The following is an 18,125-nucleotide window of genomic DNA, read 5'->3' on the forward strand; positions in this document are numbered from 1 at the left end:
CTGAGCGCTGCAGGACACGAAGCTTTTGAGTCGAGGCAGGACCTGCAGAGCATGGGCTCTCTTTTGGGGTGTGTGTGCAGAGCACCGGCACAATCAGCAGCTGACACAGAAACAGCATCTATGGGCCCCAGTCATCAGACAGGAGCCATCTCCCGATCCCAGTAAGGTCAGACTGGGAAGAAGGGGTAGTGTGTGCTGGCAGATGCAAGGCTGTGTTTTGGGGAGCAGGCTCTTGTCCAAAGCAGGCACGAGGCGCTCCTGAATCCCAGCGTTAGGAGCTTAATCGGGTCTCGCAGCAGCTTAAATTAGAAGTAATGCTGTTAAAGTGTTCTGATAGCAGTGACCTAAAAGCGATGTGAGAAGCAGACGGGCCCTGGAGTGTTTTGCATTTTTATTGTAACAGCTTCTCCTCTGTGCAAAGCATGAGTGGAGAATCAGCAATATAAATACTATACCCAGGCTGTTTGCTAATGGTGAGGAATGTGTGTAGGTAATTCATTCTGAATATTATTTGTCTGTTTACAGAGCTGCCCAAACAATGCCAACGTTTGCCTGTTAGGGAAGGACCGAGTCCTAAATTACTGTGAGCTGGAGAAATTCTGGCAAACAAAGATCTGTGGTCATTTGAGCCTCTAAAGGCTTTAGCCTGACATATTTGTCAAGCTATGAAAAAAATGTGGAAGAAATCCTGGAAGATTTCTGGGCAGACAGATACAAGTTCCCCCTTCTGCTACACTCAGATGCCACCACAGCGTTTTGCTCCCAGGCTATGTAGAATTGGCTTCCAATTACACTGGACTCCCTCTTTAAGTTTTCCTTCAGAAATGTCTGCTGTATTATCAGATGCAAATGCCACCCCATGAGCTCCCCAGAGGCCCTTGTAATTTAAAGAACTGAGGCTGTAATTTCTCATCTGTCATGATACAAAAAATTCTTTCTACGTACAGTGTTCAAAGGAGACGAGTTTGTATTTGTCTCAAGCTGCTCAATCATCTCAGCCTTAAGCCATGAGCATTGGCTGTCCTTAAAAAAAAAGTTCACCAGCTGCTGAAAAATCATTGCATGGGATTGCCATGCCCTTGGATGCAGGAAGAGAAAAATGCAAAGGCTTGGGGGAGCGATACACCCGTGCCTTTCCCTGCAGAGAGCTTCCCTGGTGTATCCAGGTTCAGGTAGCTCTTGGGCATCTGCTGGGCTCTTTTAACCCCCTTATGCAGAGACACGGTGTGTGGCTGATGACTTCAGGCTCAGGGCAACGCCTATATGGTAGCCAACACCTATATGGTAGCCAACACAGCTTCTCGCATCTCCTGTTGGGCAGATCACACCGTAACACGGCTGTGCCACATCCTGGTGGAAACCAGGGCCGTCTCACATGCCAAAACAGTATTTCGGGTAACGGTGTGAGCTGGGGAGGGCAGATCCTCCAGCAGCCGCGGGCCAGGACGGTGCAGCCCCCGTCTCCTCGCCGAGCGCGGGTGGCAATTGGCTTCCTTCTTCAAGTAGAGGTGATGGCTGGCGGTGGTTGTCAATAAATGAGAGCAGCGTGTTATTGAAGAGCTGGTATTTTGCAAGTAATACAATCTACTTTAATTACCTTGTAATTAAAAGGGATTTTACAGCAGATTATGCTTTTAAAGCCTAATTATTATTATTATTTGTTCATCTTTGCCATGCCTTTTTGCTGCCTAGCTGTGTCCAACCTATGCTTTATGCTGGTAAGAAGTACCTGGAATATGTTTCCCTCATAGTTAAGAAACCAAGAGAAAAAGCGTTTTTCTTCTCCAAATTGAACTGAATTTTTTTTCAAAGATACAACTGTCTTTATACCAAAAAGAAAAACACTTCAAGGAAATGTTTATGATACAATTTTCATACATTTATTTGTCTTCCCATCTTGAGGGAGGAAAACAGTCCTCTTTTCCTCTCCTTTATTGCTGTGTTATGTTGTTTGTCCTGGAAGGCAGCTGTGCTCAGAGTGCTTTTGTATCCCTGCTGCTGCCTGTCCGCATTGTTCTTGTGTTTCGGGAAGTTATTTTGTTTTCTGTCCCCCGTCCCCCCGCACCGCCTGTCCCCCCGCCCGCTTTGTGGCACTCGGTACGCTCACGGTCTTTTGTTTATTGCAGAGAAACCCCATAACGAAACGTCTTTACGAAATCACACTGACATGTACAGTGGTGAGTCAACGCGGGCTTCTGGAGACCTTCACGATTTAACCCCCTGCTGCCTAACCTGACTGATCTCCCGCGCTAACCGGGCAGCGAGCGGCCGCCGCCGCCGCATCGTCTGTGCCCACGCACCCCTGTGTGTGCCCGCGTCCCCGTCCGTGGGTTATAGCCTCAACTTTGCAAAACTGGGTGTGATGAAAGAGCCAAACAGCGACAAAATCCCCCTCAAAACTTTGCACGATTTACAATTATTGAGTTTTAAGCTAATTAACTGGATATGCGGAGCTCAGCTTGAGAGGCATTTGGATTAATAGGATCTGGCCCATGTGAAAAAGTCTGCGTGGCTGAGCGAGCCCAGCTTGCTTCCTCGCCGAAGAGGGGGCTTGTCCTCAGCAAAGGCTCATGATTTAAAGATAAGACCCACCATCCCTCTTCTCTCTGTCTTCAGAAAGAGCATCTATTGTATTTGTGGCCAAACGCAGGCAGTGACTGGGAGGGAAAAAAAAAAGAAAAAGGAGTATTTGGTTTTCTCGAAAGCTTTGTTTCTTTGTGGGGAGGTTGTACATGTGCTGGATGCTTTCACGAGGCTCTTGCCCTTTGTCTGGGCAGGGAGATACCTCCGCAGCCTGCCTTTGCTGGGAGAAGCCCATCCCAAACTCATAAATTATGCTTCAGACATAAAATCGCGCGGCCCCCGGGGCACGATTGCTGCCCTGAGAATAGACTGGAATGTCACGGAGGTGAGGGGATAATGCGGGCAGAGCCGGGCAGCAGCAGGGGTTTGTAGGGGAGCGGGGAGATGGGGCTGTTTGCGGGCGATGCTGAGAGCGCAGGCGCTGCCAGGGATGCGAACCCCTCCCCAGAGACCACCACAGAGTCCGATTGCCCCAAGGCCAGGCACCATCATGGGCAGGATTTGCTTTCTGCCCCTCTTGCTGCTGGCGGGGGCCGGGGCGGCGCGGCAGCGGGGTGGGGGCTGCCCTGCGCTGCTCCCCGGCTGTGCCCTACGGCAAAATCCCCCCCAGCTTCCCACCCGGAGCCAGAGCTTGCCTTGCACGACCCAGGGCACATTTTCTTCTTCCATGGGGACTTTTGGGGACAAGGAGTGCTTTTGCCAGCAAAGAGCAGAGAGAGTTGCAGTGTGAGAAGAGGAGGATGTGCTAGGCGAGGGCACTGGGTTCCGTGTCCCCGGCGAGAGCCCTCTCGTGCCAGCGGACGGCCCGGGCAGCCCTTCCCCGCTGAGGGAAGCGGGGTGTTGGCATCCCACCGGCAGCCGGGAGTGGGAGGTTTCTGAGGATGCTGGAGAGCAGGGGAAGGCTCAGCAGAAGAACCAGCCTCGGAGGAAGTGCTGGTGGCAGCAAACGGGCTGGGCATAGTCTGAAAATATTTGTAGAAATGGCTGTGAAAGGGGATTGCCAGCAAAATTAGCTTTAATGGGAGCTGCATAAACCGCACCATGCCTCAGCTAGAGGCGAGCGGGAGGAGATGCCTCCCTCACAGGCGCGCAGGGCCAGGCACCAAAGAAAAATCCAGTGGTGTATATGTCCTGTAAATATATCTTGCACCTCAGCAGCGTAAATGATGTTTGCATTTCAAAGAAAATGCCTTCATGCTGGCTGGGCACCGTTTCTGTGTTTGCAGCCCTCGCTGGATCAGGAGGGAAAGTCACCGTGGTGGTCGTGGGCTTCTTGATCTCCCGCTGCATGTCTTTGCTCAGGGAAAAGGGATGCTTAATAGTCACTTGGTTAGGAAAATGAGATCTTATCTGCACAGTCTTATAGATTTCTCCAGATTTCTAGTCACAGGTGCGTAGGATAAACTGCCTAGTATTTGCACTATATGGATTATTTGCACTTAATGTCTCCTGGAACATTTTATGGGTCCGGTGGATTCAAATCACCCACTCACACCCCTGTGCAAATCTGAGCTCCAAACCAACAGTTTCATAATAGTTAAGGAACTGGTAAAAAAATTCTTACCCTCAGCCCTTTTTTCTTTTTGCTAACCCCGTGTTTCTCCCTGGAATGACCGGTCTGGCCGTGCTGGCCACTGGAACCAGCTGCAGCAAAGCAAGGAGTCTTAGGGGCAGGGGAGTGGGGAAGAGGGACATCAGTCTCCCAAGTATTTTAGGTGTTTGGGAGCCTCGGGGCTCTCGGACCCCGTACCTTGGGGTGCTGGTCCCTACGGTACGGGCTTAGCTCCAGAGCCAGCTGGCAAAGGGCTGCGGCAAAGCAGCGGGAGGCTGCGAGTCCCCTTCCCTGCCAGTCTGCGACGGATGCGCCCGAGCTCATCTCGGGGACGTGGGACCTGCTGGCGTGGACGTGGGGCACGAGCGGTTTGCGGGACACTTGTCTCAAAAGGCACTCGAGGGCCAGGCTAATCGCGGGAGATGCAACCAAGCCCTTCTCCCCACGGCTCGTAGCGGGTGCGATGATTTCTTTGCTGCAAAGCTTAATTGCCTAGGCAAACTGTCTGCAGTTATGAAGGAAAAACGATCTAAAAGGATTAATTGAATATTTTATTAGCAGAAGTTTCTCACCTTTTTTTAAAATGGAAATAAAAGTCTGTTTTGTTCTTTTTTTTCTTTTTTTTTTTTAATTTTGGCAAACCTGTGGGATGTTTTAAGGCCGGCCAGCTGTGCAGGAGGCGAACAGATGGGGTGTGTCTGGATGTGCATATTCCTATTATCGCCTCTAAGTAGAAACGCAAGCTGAGGTACAATTTTTAAATGCCGTCAGGTCAGGACTGTGGGGAGGGGGCCCTTGGCTGCTCCGGGGTGAGAAGTGGCTGTTTCTGGGATATCCTGTTCACAGCTGAACGGGTCCAGATTCATAGAGGTGGGGACAACAGCAGCAATATATTGGAAGCAGAGACTATTTTTGAGCAGAAATAAATAGCCATGGGATTTATTTTTTGAGTTCTGTTCCATCCACACAGATGAGTGAGACATTGCTATTTGTCTGACAGCTTCCAGCTGTAGCTGCCGCAAGTTCAGAGCTGGAATGGTACCTCTGCCTGAGAGAATTTCTAGCCGCTCCCTATTATAAATAGCAAAATATTTATTAGTAGTGCTGTACTAAGGCAAAAAGCTTATCAGCTATGCCGGGGTGTTGTTAGGTTTATTAAACAAGTGGATAGGATACTAATTTATCTCCCTTATTTTTAATTTTCATCATTAATATATGGCTCGTAAAATTTGGCTTGCACTGCTGCTTATCTCTTCTAGTTATGCCCTGGGCTCCTGAGCAAATGGGTTCATTGTGGGAGTGAAACGTGCAGCCTGTTCAAACAGGCTGCAGACTGTTGGCCAATACAAGCCAATATTGGCTTATAAAATAATATCCCCCTCTCCTAATCACATGAGAAGAGAGAAGTTGACGAATCTGGCCAGAGGTGTGGGAGCTGTTGATAAATCCTGGCTTTAAACCCAGGCGCTGGCTCTGTCGTCCCCCCGCAGAGCCCCGGCGCGGGCTGGCTGGTTTTAACCAGGAACGAGATCCTCTCCAGAAGCAGGCAAGCAAACAGCGGCGTGTGCCCGCCCAGAGAACTGGCCCTTCAGGATAAGGTCAAGATTTGCCTGCCCTGGTAATCCATTAATCAAATAATTGACTAACCCGCTGACGAGCACATGTGGACCGGTAACCTGTGGGCGCGTGGGAGCGGTGGGATGCGTGTGTGTGGCCGCGCTCCGGCAGATGTGGGTTCGTTTCAAAGGCACGGTTTAATTCCTGGGGTTGGGTTTTTTTTCCCTTGTGAGCCTGGTCCCAGGCTTTCCCTAAGGCAGGCTGACGGGAACACCACGAACAGCCGCTGTCCTCCCTCCCCTCCTTCTCCCCGGCCCTTTTCCCCTACCAGGGCTCGGGTGGAGGCTTCCCGAATAGTCGTGGGCATCCCCAAAAGCCTCGCGGCACCGGGCACGCCTGGCTGCCTCCTGCTCGCTGAGCGAACGAAGCTCTCGAGGCAGCAGGAGAGGGCTTGGTCTGCACCCCAAGATCCTGCTCCTGCAGCGGGGTGGGCTCTCCCCACGGATCGCTTCGGTGTTTGTAGTGACCCTGTGCCAACCCTGGCCATTCTGTCCCCTTTCCTAATCTCATAACCTCCGTCTCTGCTACCGCTGCTTTCAAGCCCATGTCATCCTGTTTTGTCCTCACTGATCTACGTCTAGTTTAATAATTTCACTTATTAATGGAATTTATTCCATTAATTTTTTTCCCCTACAAAGAGACCTTCACTGTGTGTATCTGCAGAGAGTTGTCTTGTGTCTTCCCCTGGTTTTCTCCTGTTCAACTTTCCTGTCCAGTCCTGAAATTTGTCATTTTGGTTGCTAAGTTGTTCCTTTCCAAAGGGCACTGTCCTTCCAGGCCCCGCAGCTCCCAGTAAGGGTGGGAAACCTCCTTGGTGCTGCTAGAGCCCCAGACAGCGCTGGGATCCTCCGAATTTTGGAGATCTCTGTGGCAAAGCGGCTCAGTTTTCCGAGTAAACCCTTCCTGTGCCCATTTGTTCCTTTTGTCCTTCATTACATGTTCTGTCCATCAGTATTTCCAAGTCTCATCTGATTTCAGCCCATTTCTTTGTGCTGGAGGCAGGGGTGGGCAGGAAAGGTGCTGCCCCGGCGGGAGCTGATGGTGCGGGGACTTTCCCGATGCACCGTCCCCGGGGCTCGGCTCCCTCTGCCCATCCTCTGCTGCTCCTTTACCTCCCTGCCTGCCAAGCATCCCCTCTCTACCCGTTTTTGTTTTTTTTTTTTTTGCTTTAAAAATTACCTTGAGCCCTTCTCTACTGTCCAGGTACATCTCTGGGCAAGTTCAGCATCGCAGGAACTTGACAGCTTCCCCCTGAAAATTCCATGTATTTCTGGCGCTGTATGTGCCCTCCCCGTTGCTGCAGCAAAGGAGAGTTTAAAAGCGCTTTGTTTTGTTTGTTTGTCTTCTCTCTCCTGCTGATTTCAGCCCGAGGGATTACAGAAACAACTCCCAGCTTCATGTACCCCTACGGGACCTCAAGCAGTCAGATGGTGCTCAGAGGGGTGGACCTCTTGCTGGAGTGCATCGCTTCAGGAGTGTACGTACCGCTTCCCGGCTGGTGGAGATGGGGAGAGGGGGGTCCCCAGCTGCCCCCAGTGGGATGGCCTGGGACCGAGATGCTGAATCACCAGTGGAAATACCTCTGGCTAGGAAAAGGGATCGTTCCCTTCCTTTTAACTGCTGTTAACAATACTCTTATAACCTACTTGAAGCGTAAGAGCATGGAGCAAACAGGAGAGCTGCGTTTTGCAGCACTGTTCAGGGAAGCAGGCGTCTTCGGACACTTGCTGTCCAAGGATAATTCCCCACGGATTTATCCTTACAGCTATTTTCCAATCTCCTGGGTGCTCCTCACCACGCTGTAGAAACTGTGGGTGAGGACACTTGTGGTCCACGTGCCCGCAGGGTCAGGCTTTGGCAGCACTGCCTGGTGCTGCCTGCCCACGCTGCCAGACCAGCGCTCTGCACCCCCAAGCACAAGGAATGAGATGGCCCCCGCTCCTGATCAGCTGGTGATGCTCGGGGTCCTGGTTTAGAGGCTGTGGTAGGAAGGAAGGTGGCCCAGCAGTTGGATCAGTCCTTCTCCCTGGGTGTGAGTGGTTCCGAGTGCGGGATTATCAACTGTTTTCTTAGGAGTAATTTTCTTGTGTTGCAAAAGCATTTATCTCCTCCCCTCTCCTTAGACCAGCACCAGACATCATGTGGTACAAGAAAGGAGGAGAGCTCCCAGCAGGCAAAACCAAGCTGGAAAACTTTAACAAGGCTCTTCGTATCTCCAACGTCTCCGAGGAAGACTCCGGGGAGTATTTCTGCTTGGCGTCGAACAAGATGGGCAGCATCCGCCACACGATCTCGGTGAGAGTGAAGGGTACGTCACCTTTACCTTGCCGTCTTTCTTACCTTGGCAGCCAGGAGCTGTGAGGGGAGGTGCACGGGGGGAATGCTCCCATTTGTGAAAGGGGGAGCGGGGGCTTTCTGCGGGGGCTGTCTCTGTGCTGTATCCAGCCATACTTGCTTCTTGTCCAAACTGACCGAAAAGCAGTGTGAGATGTGATCTCAGCTGGTGTAACTCAGCAGAGCTTCACTGATATCAATGGTTCTGCGTGGCCAAAGAGGGGGGAAGAGGACTCTCCACTCTCGCTGCACCCAGGGAGCCCGCAGAGAGGACGGTGTTTTCCTGTCTTAGTTCAGCAGGGAGCAGTGGAGGGGGGATTTTGGATGAGGTAGTCCCGCTGCGTTTATAACTGGTGCACTGGTGTATTTTAAAGCTGCTCCATACTGGTTGGACGAACCCCAAAACCTCATTCTGGCCCCTGGCGAGGACGGCAGGCTGGTGTGTCGCGCCAATGGGAACCCCAAGCCTGCGATACAGTGGCTGGTGAACGGCGAGCCTATAGAAGGTGAGCGAGGAAGAATCTGTACCTCCTTTACAAAAAACCTAGCCAAGGATCCTGTGGCTGACCACGAGAGCCAGAGCTGCCGTGGGGGTGCCGGGCACCCCACTGAGCCGTGTGCGTGGGCTCCGGCATCGCAGCACGCAATCCACCTGCTTGTCTGAGGCAAGGCCAGTTGAACCGCGTCTTTGTAGGCTGGGGAGGTCACGTGCCGTCGTCTGGTTTTACCCAGGATGAGATGGAAAGAAGCACAATGATATTGAGAGTCTTGTGAATTTTAATTTATAATTTAATTTAAAGAGTGCTCCTTGTTTTGAAGCTTCTCCCCCCAACCCGAGCCGAGAGGTGGCTGGAGACACCATTGTATTTCGAGATACCCAGATCGGCAGCAGTGCTGTGTACCAATGCAACGCGTCCAACGAGCACGGCTACCTTCTGGCCAATGCCTTTGTCAGCGTCCTGGGTAAGTACTTATGGAAGATTTAGAATCATAGAATCATTAAGGTTGGAAAAGACCTCTAAGATCATCGAGTCCAACCGTCAACCCAACACACCACGCCCACTACACCATGTCCCTAAGCGCCTCATCTACATGTCTTTTAAAGACTTCCAGGGATGGTGACTCAACCACTTCCCTGGGCAGCCTGTTCCAAGGCCTGACCACTCTTTCAGTAAAGAAATTTTTCATAATGTCCAACCTAAACCTCCCTTGGTGCAACTTGAGGCCATTTCCTCTTGTCCTAGCGCTGTTACTTGGGAGAAGAGACCAACCCCCACCTCGCTACAACCTCCTTTCAGGGAGTTGTGGAGCGCGATGAGGTCTCCCCTCAGCCTCCTCTTCTCCAGGCTAAACACCCCCAGTTCCCTCAGCCGCTCCTCATCAGACTTGTTCCCCTATACTCAAGTTTTCCCTGCAAGAGTTCTCTATTTGCTTTCCTCTTTGTTGCGAGCTACTCTGAGGCTAACGCACAAAGGCACATGACCTCTGCAACCGGGCTTTGGAGCAGAAGTCCTTTGCCATGGACCTGCAAAGCCAGGCAAGGCTGAGCAAGTCCTGTTGGCGCCAAGATAAAAGCTGATTCATGTAGCGAGGCTAGAAAGGAAGGAGAGATGAGAGGGAATGGAGAAGCTCTACCGAGTCTTGAAAGTGCCAACAAGGAAGAGTGAACAAAAGAGAAGGGAGGGTGGGTGAAAAGACTGGAAAGGGAGCAGCGGTCTGGAAACGGGTTTCTTTTCTTTCTCAACGGCTGTGATTTTTGCTGTTTGCAGACGTACCTCCACGGATACTGGCCCCCCGCAATCAGCTCATCAAGGTGATTCAGAACAACAGGACCCGACTTGACTGCCCTTTCTTTGGCTCGCCGATCCCCACCCTGAGATGGTAAGAGCTGCAGCACGTCCCCTGCCAGTCTGGAGGGGTGGGAAGGGGAGGTTTCCTGCTCTTTCTTCCCTTACAATAGCACTTTGTGGTGTTGTGAGGTTTAAGAACGGCCAGGGGAACACACTGGACGGAGGAAACTACAAGGCACATGAGAACGGGAGCTTGGAGATGAACATGGCTCGGAAGGAGGACCAGGGCATCTACACTTGTGTCGCTACCAACATCCTGGGTAAAGCGGAGGCCCAGGTTCGCCTGGAGGTCAAAGGTAGGGGCACGGAGGGCTCCAGGTCAAAACGGTCTCTTGGATCTTCTGAAACTTGCAGCAGAAATAATAATTTCTGTTAAGGGAGGGTTGGTTGCGTGCTCCGGCAGTCTGTCAGAGGACAGGCACGACGTAATTTGGAGCTGGAATCCAGAAAATGGTAGAGATTCCCTTTTAATGTTGGGAAAAAACAAGGCTGTGGATATACTGAAGCTGTAGAAGGGTTTGGTGTGGATATTGAGCTCTGAGATGCCATAAGCAATGCAAAAAGAAATACAAAGTGTATATCGGGGGTAACTGATGGCAATAAAACATTTGCTGAATCAAGTTTCTACCGGGGCTTTCCCTGTTCAGCAAAACTGTGATTGCTGACTCAGAAAACTGGGTATTTTTTAAAGGGTCAGCATGAATTAATGGCTTGTTAAATTAATTTCTTTGCAAGCATTTGTATTGGAGACAGTTCACTATAGCAAGCTGGACAAACACTCGATGCGCGTGCTTGTCCTTTCCAAGTAACACCGCTCTTCACTGAGTTCCTGAGCTAAGACCCAGCAGTTTGGTGCCTAACGCTTTCTTTCCGACTTGGTGCAGACCCAACCAGGATTGTGAGAGGACCAGAAGATCAGGTGGTGAAGAGGGGCTCCATGCCTCGCCTCCACTGCCGTATAAAGCACGACCCTACGCTGAAACTCACGGTCACCTGGCTGAAAGATGAGGCACCCCTGTACATTGGAAACAGGTCTGTCTTTAACAGTTTCATGGGTCTTCTGTCCCGGGATTGTCGGACTTTTTACAGAACGTTTGACAAACATTGCATTCCCATCTAGGCGACGTTTGCTGTTCTTGATACTTTTAATGTTACTAGCTCCTTCCAACAGACGCTGCCTAGCAATTAAAATTGACTTATCAGTAAATCAAGACTTTGACTATAGGTTTTACTTACAGATATTTTAGGACATCTTGATAAAATGGGTGGGTTAATAACAAGCTACTTCAAAATTAATGTTTATCTGCTGTGAGTGGTACAGCTGTAATTTCCTTTCCATAGCTGACTCCCTTCTCGTGGAGTGAGACCTGATCTCGGGACACGAGCCAGTCAGAGGTCAGACTGTTTTCCCGAAAGGGTGATTATTCCAGATATATACCAGAGCACATTTGCTGATTCCTTAGGAAATGAGGTTTCAAGAATAACTCAACACATCCTTAGCTGATAAAATCTTCAGACCAGAGACGTACTCCCGTTCTGTTTGGGCTTTTTTATGTATTTTATCAGAGAACAGTTAGACTTCAATCCTGCTGCCTAATGAGCTTAGGCACAGTTGTGTGATTATGGTTCTCATCCCTTTAAGGATGAAAAAAGAAGATGATGGTCTGACAATATATGGCGTGGCTGAGAAGGACCAAGGGGATTACACCTGCGTAGCTAGCACGGAGCTGGACAAGGACTCGGCTAAAGCGTACCTCACCGTACTAGGTAAAGCTGTCCTCCAACGTAGCGACACGGAGCTAAGTGCTTCATTTTTAACACAACAGACTGACTTCAAGGTCAGACCGAAAGGGTGATCTGTGACCACAGAATCATCCTCTGAAGCAGAGATGCTCAGGGAGATGCTGGCAGAGCAACTGTTCCGTTGCTGCAGGACTCGGCAAGGACGTGTTGCCTTATCTCAGACTCAGACAATGGCATTGAATTAGAGTCGAAGGAAACTTGCATTTGAGACCAAAAAAAAAAAGAGTAGTTATTACATACAGCTAAAAATATCCAAACGTGGATGTTGAAGCTCTGTGAGAACAGTCCTAAATTTGCAAATGAATTTAACTGAATGTCAGGCTGCTGAGCAACACTGGAATCCCGGGGTGCGGGAGCCACTCCCAGCCTTTTCAGTACGGGCAGCGACAAACCTAAGCCCATTCCCCATCCCATTTATGTACACTGCGAGATCTCCTCGCAAAACACAGACTTATCAGTCCCTGCTCTTGGCCACCTCAGATCTTGCTGACGTGCCGCGTTCACGGGAGCGCCCCAACCTGCCAGCGCCGCCGGCACAGACCCGCAATGCCCTACAAAAGTCAGAGTGCAATCTGAATCCCGTACCCCTAATCATTTGACTGGGCTTGATTTATTTCCCTTCCTGTTCCCCTAATAGCTAATTAACTCTACAACTCCCCTCTACCGTGTACTAGAAGTATGAATAAAGGCGTGCAGAGCGTGCCTGGGGGTCTCTGGGGAAGGACGTACCTACTCTGGTCCCCAGGCAGGATCGGATCCTTCCGAAATCTGTAGCTGTGTGTGTAACTTTACATTTGCCAGCTGCTCCTTTGGCCACCCAAGCTTAATGACTAAACTAACACCGTTAACAACCAATGTCTTACCTTGCAGCTGTCCCTGCTAACCGTTTGAGAGACTTACCGAAAGGTAATCATCACTAATTCATTGGGTTTATTTTATTTTGTAAATTGATTTTGTTTTGCCTTGCCAATAACGCCAACAGAAAATCTAGGTATAGCGGTTGAAAAAGCGGGGAGCTGATGCTTCCAAGTCCTGTCCATGTTGTCCTTGAAAACCCATCCAGATGGCCGTGGGTAGGAAGGTCCTGTCTCACATCATTTCGTGTCCCACAGCGCCAGTTCTTGAGTGCAAGAATCACCTTACCCATACCTGGAAATGGTGAGCCCTGACGGGAGAAAAAAAATCACATTGAATCCCTTGACCTTTACCTGGAAAGAAGTTATTACTGTTACTGTTATTGCATGAGCTGGTTCTGTGCGACCGCTGGGTTGTGACAAGATAAAGAAACCAGAATATACAAGTATATATTTTCTTTGAGGCTTTGTGTCCTTTCTGTTCTATTTGGTTGCATTTATTTTTTCAAACGCTGTGTGTAGTTTGTTGTAAGATCACATATCCCTCTGCTAAGCCACTATATCGTGCTTCCACCGCCAGCTACCATCAGTTGTCCAGGTAGGGTTTCAAGGCAGGGCACAAGCAGTTCGTGAGCACGTTTGTATTTAACGAATTGCACAAGTCCGAGAGCTGCAGGACGTGAATCGTGCCACAGGGCACGTGCCCGCCCACGGGTCTGGACTAAGACGGCCAGGGCTTCCCTCCCGAGAGAAGCAATGGGAACTGGGACTCCCAGCTCCTGGGACAATCCCAGCCTAATTTGTCTCGTTACTCGGCCAACAGAACGACCCGACCGGCCCCGTGACTTGGAGCTGACAGACCTGGCCGAGAGGAGCGTGCGGCTGACGTGGATTCCCGGAGACGACAATAACAGCCCCATCACAGGTCAGCTGCCGGAGCCTCTGCCCCGGATCCCTCCCGCTTTCTTCTGCCCGGTGGAGGGAAAATGAGCCCTTAACCCCACCTCTCCATCCTCTCCCCCAGACTACATTGTCCAGTTTGAGGAGGACCGGTTCCAACCTGGCATGTGGCATAACCACTCCAGGTACCCCGGCAGCGTCAACTCGGCCGTCCTGAGCCTCTCTCCTTACGTCAACTACCAGTTTCGGGTGATTGCGGTGAACGACGTGGGCAGCAGCCTGCCCAGCGTGCCCTCCGAACGATACCAGACCAACGGGGCACGTGAGTACCTTCCACCCGGTCCCTCTTGCCGTGGTGACTTGACGTTGTTCTTAGCCACCACTCTCCGAGTAGACTCTTCCCTCGTGGTGTATGACCACAGGTCCTGTAACAGAAAGAGATTTACACAGGTGAGGGAATGAGCTGGTCCACGCATGTGCTGGGGTGTAACTTTATATATCACCTCCTCATTCTATGACTGATATTCTGCAGAGCAGCAAAACTCAAATGGAAAGATTTACGCAAAGGTCACTCCAGCAGAATCTGTTGAAGGAAAGCCTGGTTTCACCTTACAGAGAAGCTTTCTAAAAAAAGTCTTTTATCCTTTCTGACCACAGGAAGCTCAGAAGTCTCTTGGAAAATTTGACTCAAGTCAAATAAACTGGCCACAAGCAAAAGGCATTTTGTTCCAAAATTGCTAATTCATTGTCCACTGCTAGAGCTGGCCAGGAGCCCAGATCGATGCAGGAGTAAAGTGTGCTCCAGTCCACGACCAAGACTCAGGTCTTCAGTTTGTGTGCCCAGTGCTTTGTACGTTGTAGAATACTTGGGAAAATTCCTATGAGGAATTCACAAGAAGCTTAGTAGTTTTGCTGCATTTCTTAATTTAACCATTGCAGAGATACTTCTGCAATATCTACTGGCATCTAGTGTTGGCTTTCGACATTACTCTTCTTGTTTCAGATTTCAGAAGTGCCAGACTCTGCTCCTGGGGTTGCTTCACAATGGCTGTCTTTCAAAGATTTAGGACATTTTGGAAAAAAAAAAGAGGCTCCTAAATAAATGGCCTGGTTTTCAAGAGTGCTGAGAGTCTCATGTTCCATTAACCTGAATGGGAACTTCTGGAAAAATCAGGCCATTAACTTCTGTCTTGGAAGTACTTTTGGCTTGCACAGTAAAGGGTTTTTAAACACTCAAATGGTCATTTTTCAACATTATAAACTGCATTTTTTTTTTCAATGTGAATTTCAGGTCCTGAAATTAACCCAACAGGAGTCCAAGGTGCAGGGACCCAAAAGAACAACATGGAGATAACGTGGACGGTGAGTTCTTCTTTGATGCTTGACAGCCACCCAGCATCTTACCATTACGGTCACAGATGCTAAGATCTAGAGAACTCGGCATCTCTAGCATGTGTGATGTACTACACAGAATACCGTAGTCTTAATGATCATAAAGGAAATAAAAAGCAGAAGATGCATCTACAAGAGAGGCCATTGTTAGTGCCTAGAAGAAGGTTTGTGATAAAAGCAATAATTTGCAACTATGTAAGCCCAAGAAAAGGCGCTGGATCACAGATACAGGTTAGGGAGGATGCTCAGAGTCTGATTCCTTAAGCAGTTTACAGGGCTTACAGACCAGCTCTTGCTTTTCTTCATGGACCAGCAGGTGTCATCCACAAACAAGCCAGCATCTGTAAGGAGGATAGAAATTGCAGTGGCAGTATGGACTGGAATATAAGGATATGTTCTTGGTCCTTGGGTTTGGAGGGCAAGGACTAGGTGTGTCTCTCTCTGGGAACAGAAGTATTGACCTCCTTTGAGATTCGCTGATGGAGCATGAAATAAGAACCAGCTGCTGAACAGAACTTTTTGGAGCTCCATGGCAGAGAAATACAGTTGCTCTTTCTCCTTCTCACTTTCTTTTTCTGTTCTGGTCCATTAAGCCTCTGAATGCAACTCAAGCTTATGGGCCCAACCTCAGGTACATCGTGAGATGGAGGCGAAGGGACCCTCGGGGGAGCTGGTACAACGAGACAGTGAAGACACCAAGGCATGTCGTCTGGAACACACCCATCTACGTCCCCTACGAGATCAAAGTGCAGGCAGAGAATGACTTTGGTAGAGCACCAGAGCCTGACACCGTCATCGGCTATTCAGGGGAAGATTGTGAGTATTTTCTCAGCCAGTAAGTGTTTCAGAAGGGCAGGATCCCACCCGAGGTCAGTGGGTTGGCACCTGTGCCTGGGACATGTTCATACTACTGCTTGATTTGGCACAAAAATCCAGTTCCAGGCATTGGAAGAAAGAGGTTTGGCCATTAGATTCCATTCTGGGCTCTGCCTGCAGCTGCCTGCGTGACCCAAGCCACTCAGCCTCTCCCTTGCTCTCTATAATACCCAGTATTATAGATAATTTCGAGTGTGGAAGACAGTAAGATTTCATTTAAGATGGGCTCTGGCTGTATTCCAATAAACCGCATTAAATTTTTTGCCCCTGACATCTGTAGAGCACTGAGCTCATCTCAGATGAGAGGTGCTACGAATGGCCAAAAGGGCCTTGGTTCGTCCTGGACTGGATTCCTGTGCCTCTCTGATCAGGCCCCAGCTTGGGCTCCTGTTTGCCACACACCATTGGCTCAGCTTATCTTTCTGTAAAACCCTCCACCTGGTCACGCAGAACAGCGGCCAGCTTGTTTAACTCCCTTTTCACCTTCTTTCTGGGCTACTGGTATCACCTTCTGTGCCTGTAGCATCCAAGGCTCTGAACTACAATTATCCTTGTCCTGTTAGGATCATGTGGTTTGCTGCCAACAGCTTTATTTTTAAAGACATATATATTAGTTCCTTGCATTGCAGCATCAGTGGGGGTCCCTGGTTGTGTGACTTTAGGATTACCAGGCAGTAAGGCAGATAAGCCAGCTAACCGGCCATGACTCCAGGCTTGAAGTCAAGGGGGCACAAACAGGGCACAGCAATTTCAAGAAAAATCTGCAATCTTGGTGCTGAGGTAGCACGCGCGACACATCCTCCGGCTGGGCATCTTCTCCCAGAGGAGACGGGGCATGGGAGGAAAATGGGCAGAAATGGTGGGAGTCGGAGCGCTGGAAGCAATGCGGGACCTCGCCGAGAGGCTGTTACTGGAAAAGCTCCGCAAACACCCCACTGCAGCATCGTCTCTGCGTTACCTGTCTGTGCACTACCAGGTTTTTTTTTTTCTAGTTTCAGTTGAAAACTTGTGCAATAATTTTGAGTTTTGGGAGGATGTGAATGAGCCCGCACGCGTGTGCTTTACGTGGAGGTAAACCAGGGAGACCAGAGCTTCTGTATCACACCCAGACACAAATGTGTTCCTGCCTGTATCCCGAGGCGTGGGACAAGTGGAAAAAAAAACCAAACCAACAAAACAAACAAACAAACTAGTCCCTGCCCTGTCACGTCTGAATTGCTTCACAAATAACTGCAGATTTCTACATACGAACAGGTGATCTGTTCAGAGGAGGTAAAAAAACCCGACTGGATCTGGCCAAATTCGGATTAGCAGATGTGGAAATAAGAGTTTTGTAACTCTCGGGTCTAACAGTGCCCGGCCAGTGGCAGCAGGAGGGGCTGGATTTGCCGGCAGCAGAGTCACGCTGCGCTGCCCTTCCCTCGGAGGGGGGAGCCGGACCCCTTCCTTCTGCTAACGTGGGCTCTTGCGGCAGCGTGTAGGAAGCCCTGCTGTTAACTGGCTCACGAATATTCTCGTGATGGCTGGCTGAGTGAAATCTGGGGTTTTTTCCCCCTCTTTCCTGTGGAAGCACTGCTAAAAAAAACAATAGTCAGCTTTTAAAGCATGCACATGTCAGGGAGCAAGTGAGGAGGAGGGAGGTAAGTGATGTTATTCTGGGTATTTGCAGGGTCGTGGGGTCTGCTCACCCCAAACGAGGGCAGCCAGGAAGCTGCGAGTGGGCCTGTTGCTCCTGTTTTATGTTACCGAGTTTGGAAATCCTCAGAAATTGAATTTAAGGAGGGAGAAAAAGAGATGATTATCCCCGTGAAAACGCTGCCGGCAGACAGGGCCGGCCGGGTGCCAGCAGATGGCAGAGCCGGCGCAGGGTTGCAGCCCTGCAATGCTGCGATGGGAAAACCACAGCAAGGGGGGGGCGGAGGGGCGTCCGTCCGTCTGTCTGACCTCCGGGATACTGCTGGGTGCCTAACCTACACTCTGCTTTATCCCTGAACGCTCAGATCCCAAGGCTGCGCCTACAGATGTTAGGATAAGAGTTTTAAACAGCACTGCCATTGCTCTGACCTGGACCCGAGTGCACCTGGACACCATCCAGGGACAGCTCAAGGAGTACAGAGTGAGCAAAACCAAATCTCTCCGGCACTGACTCGTAATACAGCTAACCTTCTCACAAGCCGAGGTGGCCCCGGTGATGGAGCTGCCTGCGATGGGGATGACAGAAAACTCTCCTCCGGCCCTCAGGACCACGGCTGGGGTGCTGACCCCGGGGGCTGAGCGCTGCTCTGGAGCAGCACCAGAAAGGAAGGGCCTTGGTTTGCTCTTTGTGGTGCCCGGACAGGGCTGGGGACATCTTGCCCCAGGGCT

At 50.2% G+C, this 18,125-nt stretch overlaps 1 protein-coding gene across 1 annotated transcript in view; it reads left to right on the top strand.

The window, feature by feature from the left end:
- NFASC (neurofascin) overlaps positions 1-18,125 on the top strand; it is a 96,248-nt gene that overhangs the window by 43,260 nt on the left and 34,863 nt on the right. The window contains exons 8-22 of the mRNA XM_075174105.1: positions 2,127-2,177; positions 7,118-7,229; positions 7,876-8,060; positions 8,461-8,592; positions 8,906-9,049; positions 9,856-9,967; positions 10,066-10,232; positions 10,821-10,968; positions 11,579-11,703; positions 12,610-12,645; positions 13,417-13,518; positions 13,618-13,815; positions 14,785-14,855; positions 15,479-15,701; positions 17,762-17,877. Of these exons, the coding sequence (XP_075030206.1) occupies positions 2,127-2,177; positions 7,118-7,229; positions 7,876-8,060; positions 8,461-8,592; positions 8,906-9,049; positions 9,856-9,967; positions 10,066-10,232; positions 10,821-10,968; positions 11,579-11,703; positions 12,610-12,645; positions 13,417-13,518; positions 13,618-13,815; positions 14,785-14,855; positions 15,479-15,701; positions 17,762-17,877 (1,922 nt within the window). The remainder of the gene's footprint in view (positions 1-2,126; positions 2,178-7,117; positions 7,230-7,875; positions 8,061-8,460; positions 8,593-8,905; positions 9,050-9,855; positions 9,968-10,065; positions 10,233-10,820; positions 10,969-11,578; positions 11,704-12,609; positions 12,646-13,416; positions 13,519-13,617; positions 13,816-14,784; positions 14,856-15,478; positions 15,702-17,761; positions 17,878-18,125) is intronic.

The sequence above is a fragment of the Calonectris borealis genome, chromosome 26 (genome assembly GCF_964195595.1).
Source record: "Calonectris borealis chromosome 26, bCalBor7.hap1.2, whole genome shotgun sequence".
Lineage (NCBI taxonomy): Eukaryota > Metazoa > Chordata > Aves > Procellariiformes > Procellariidae > Calonectris > Calonectris borealis.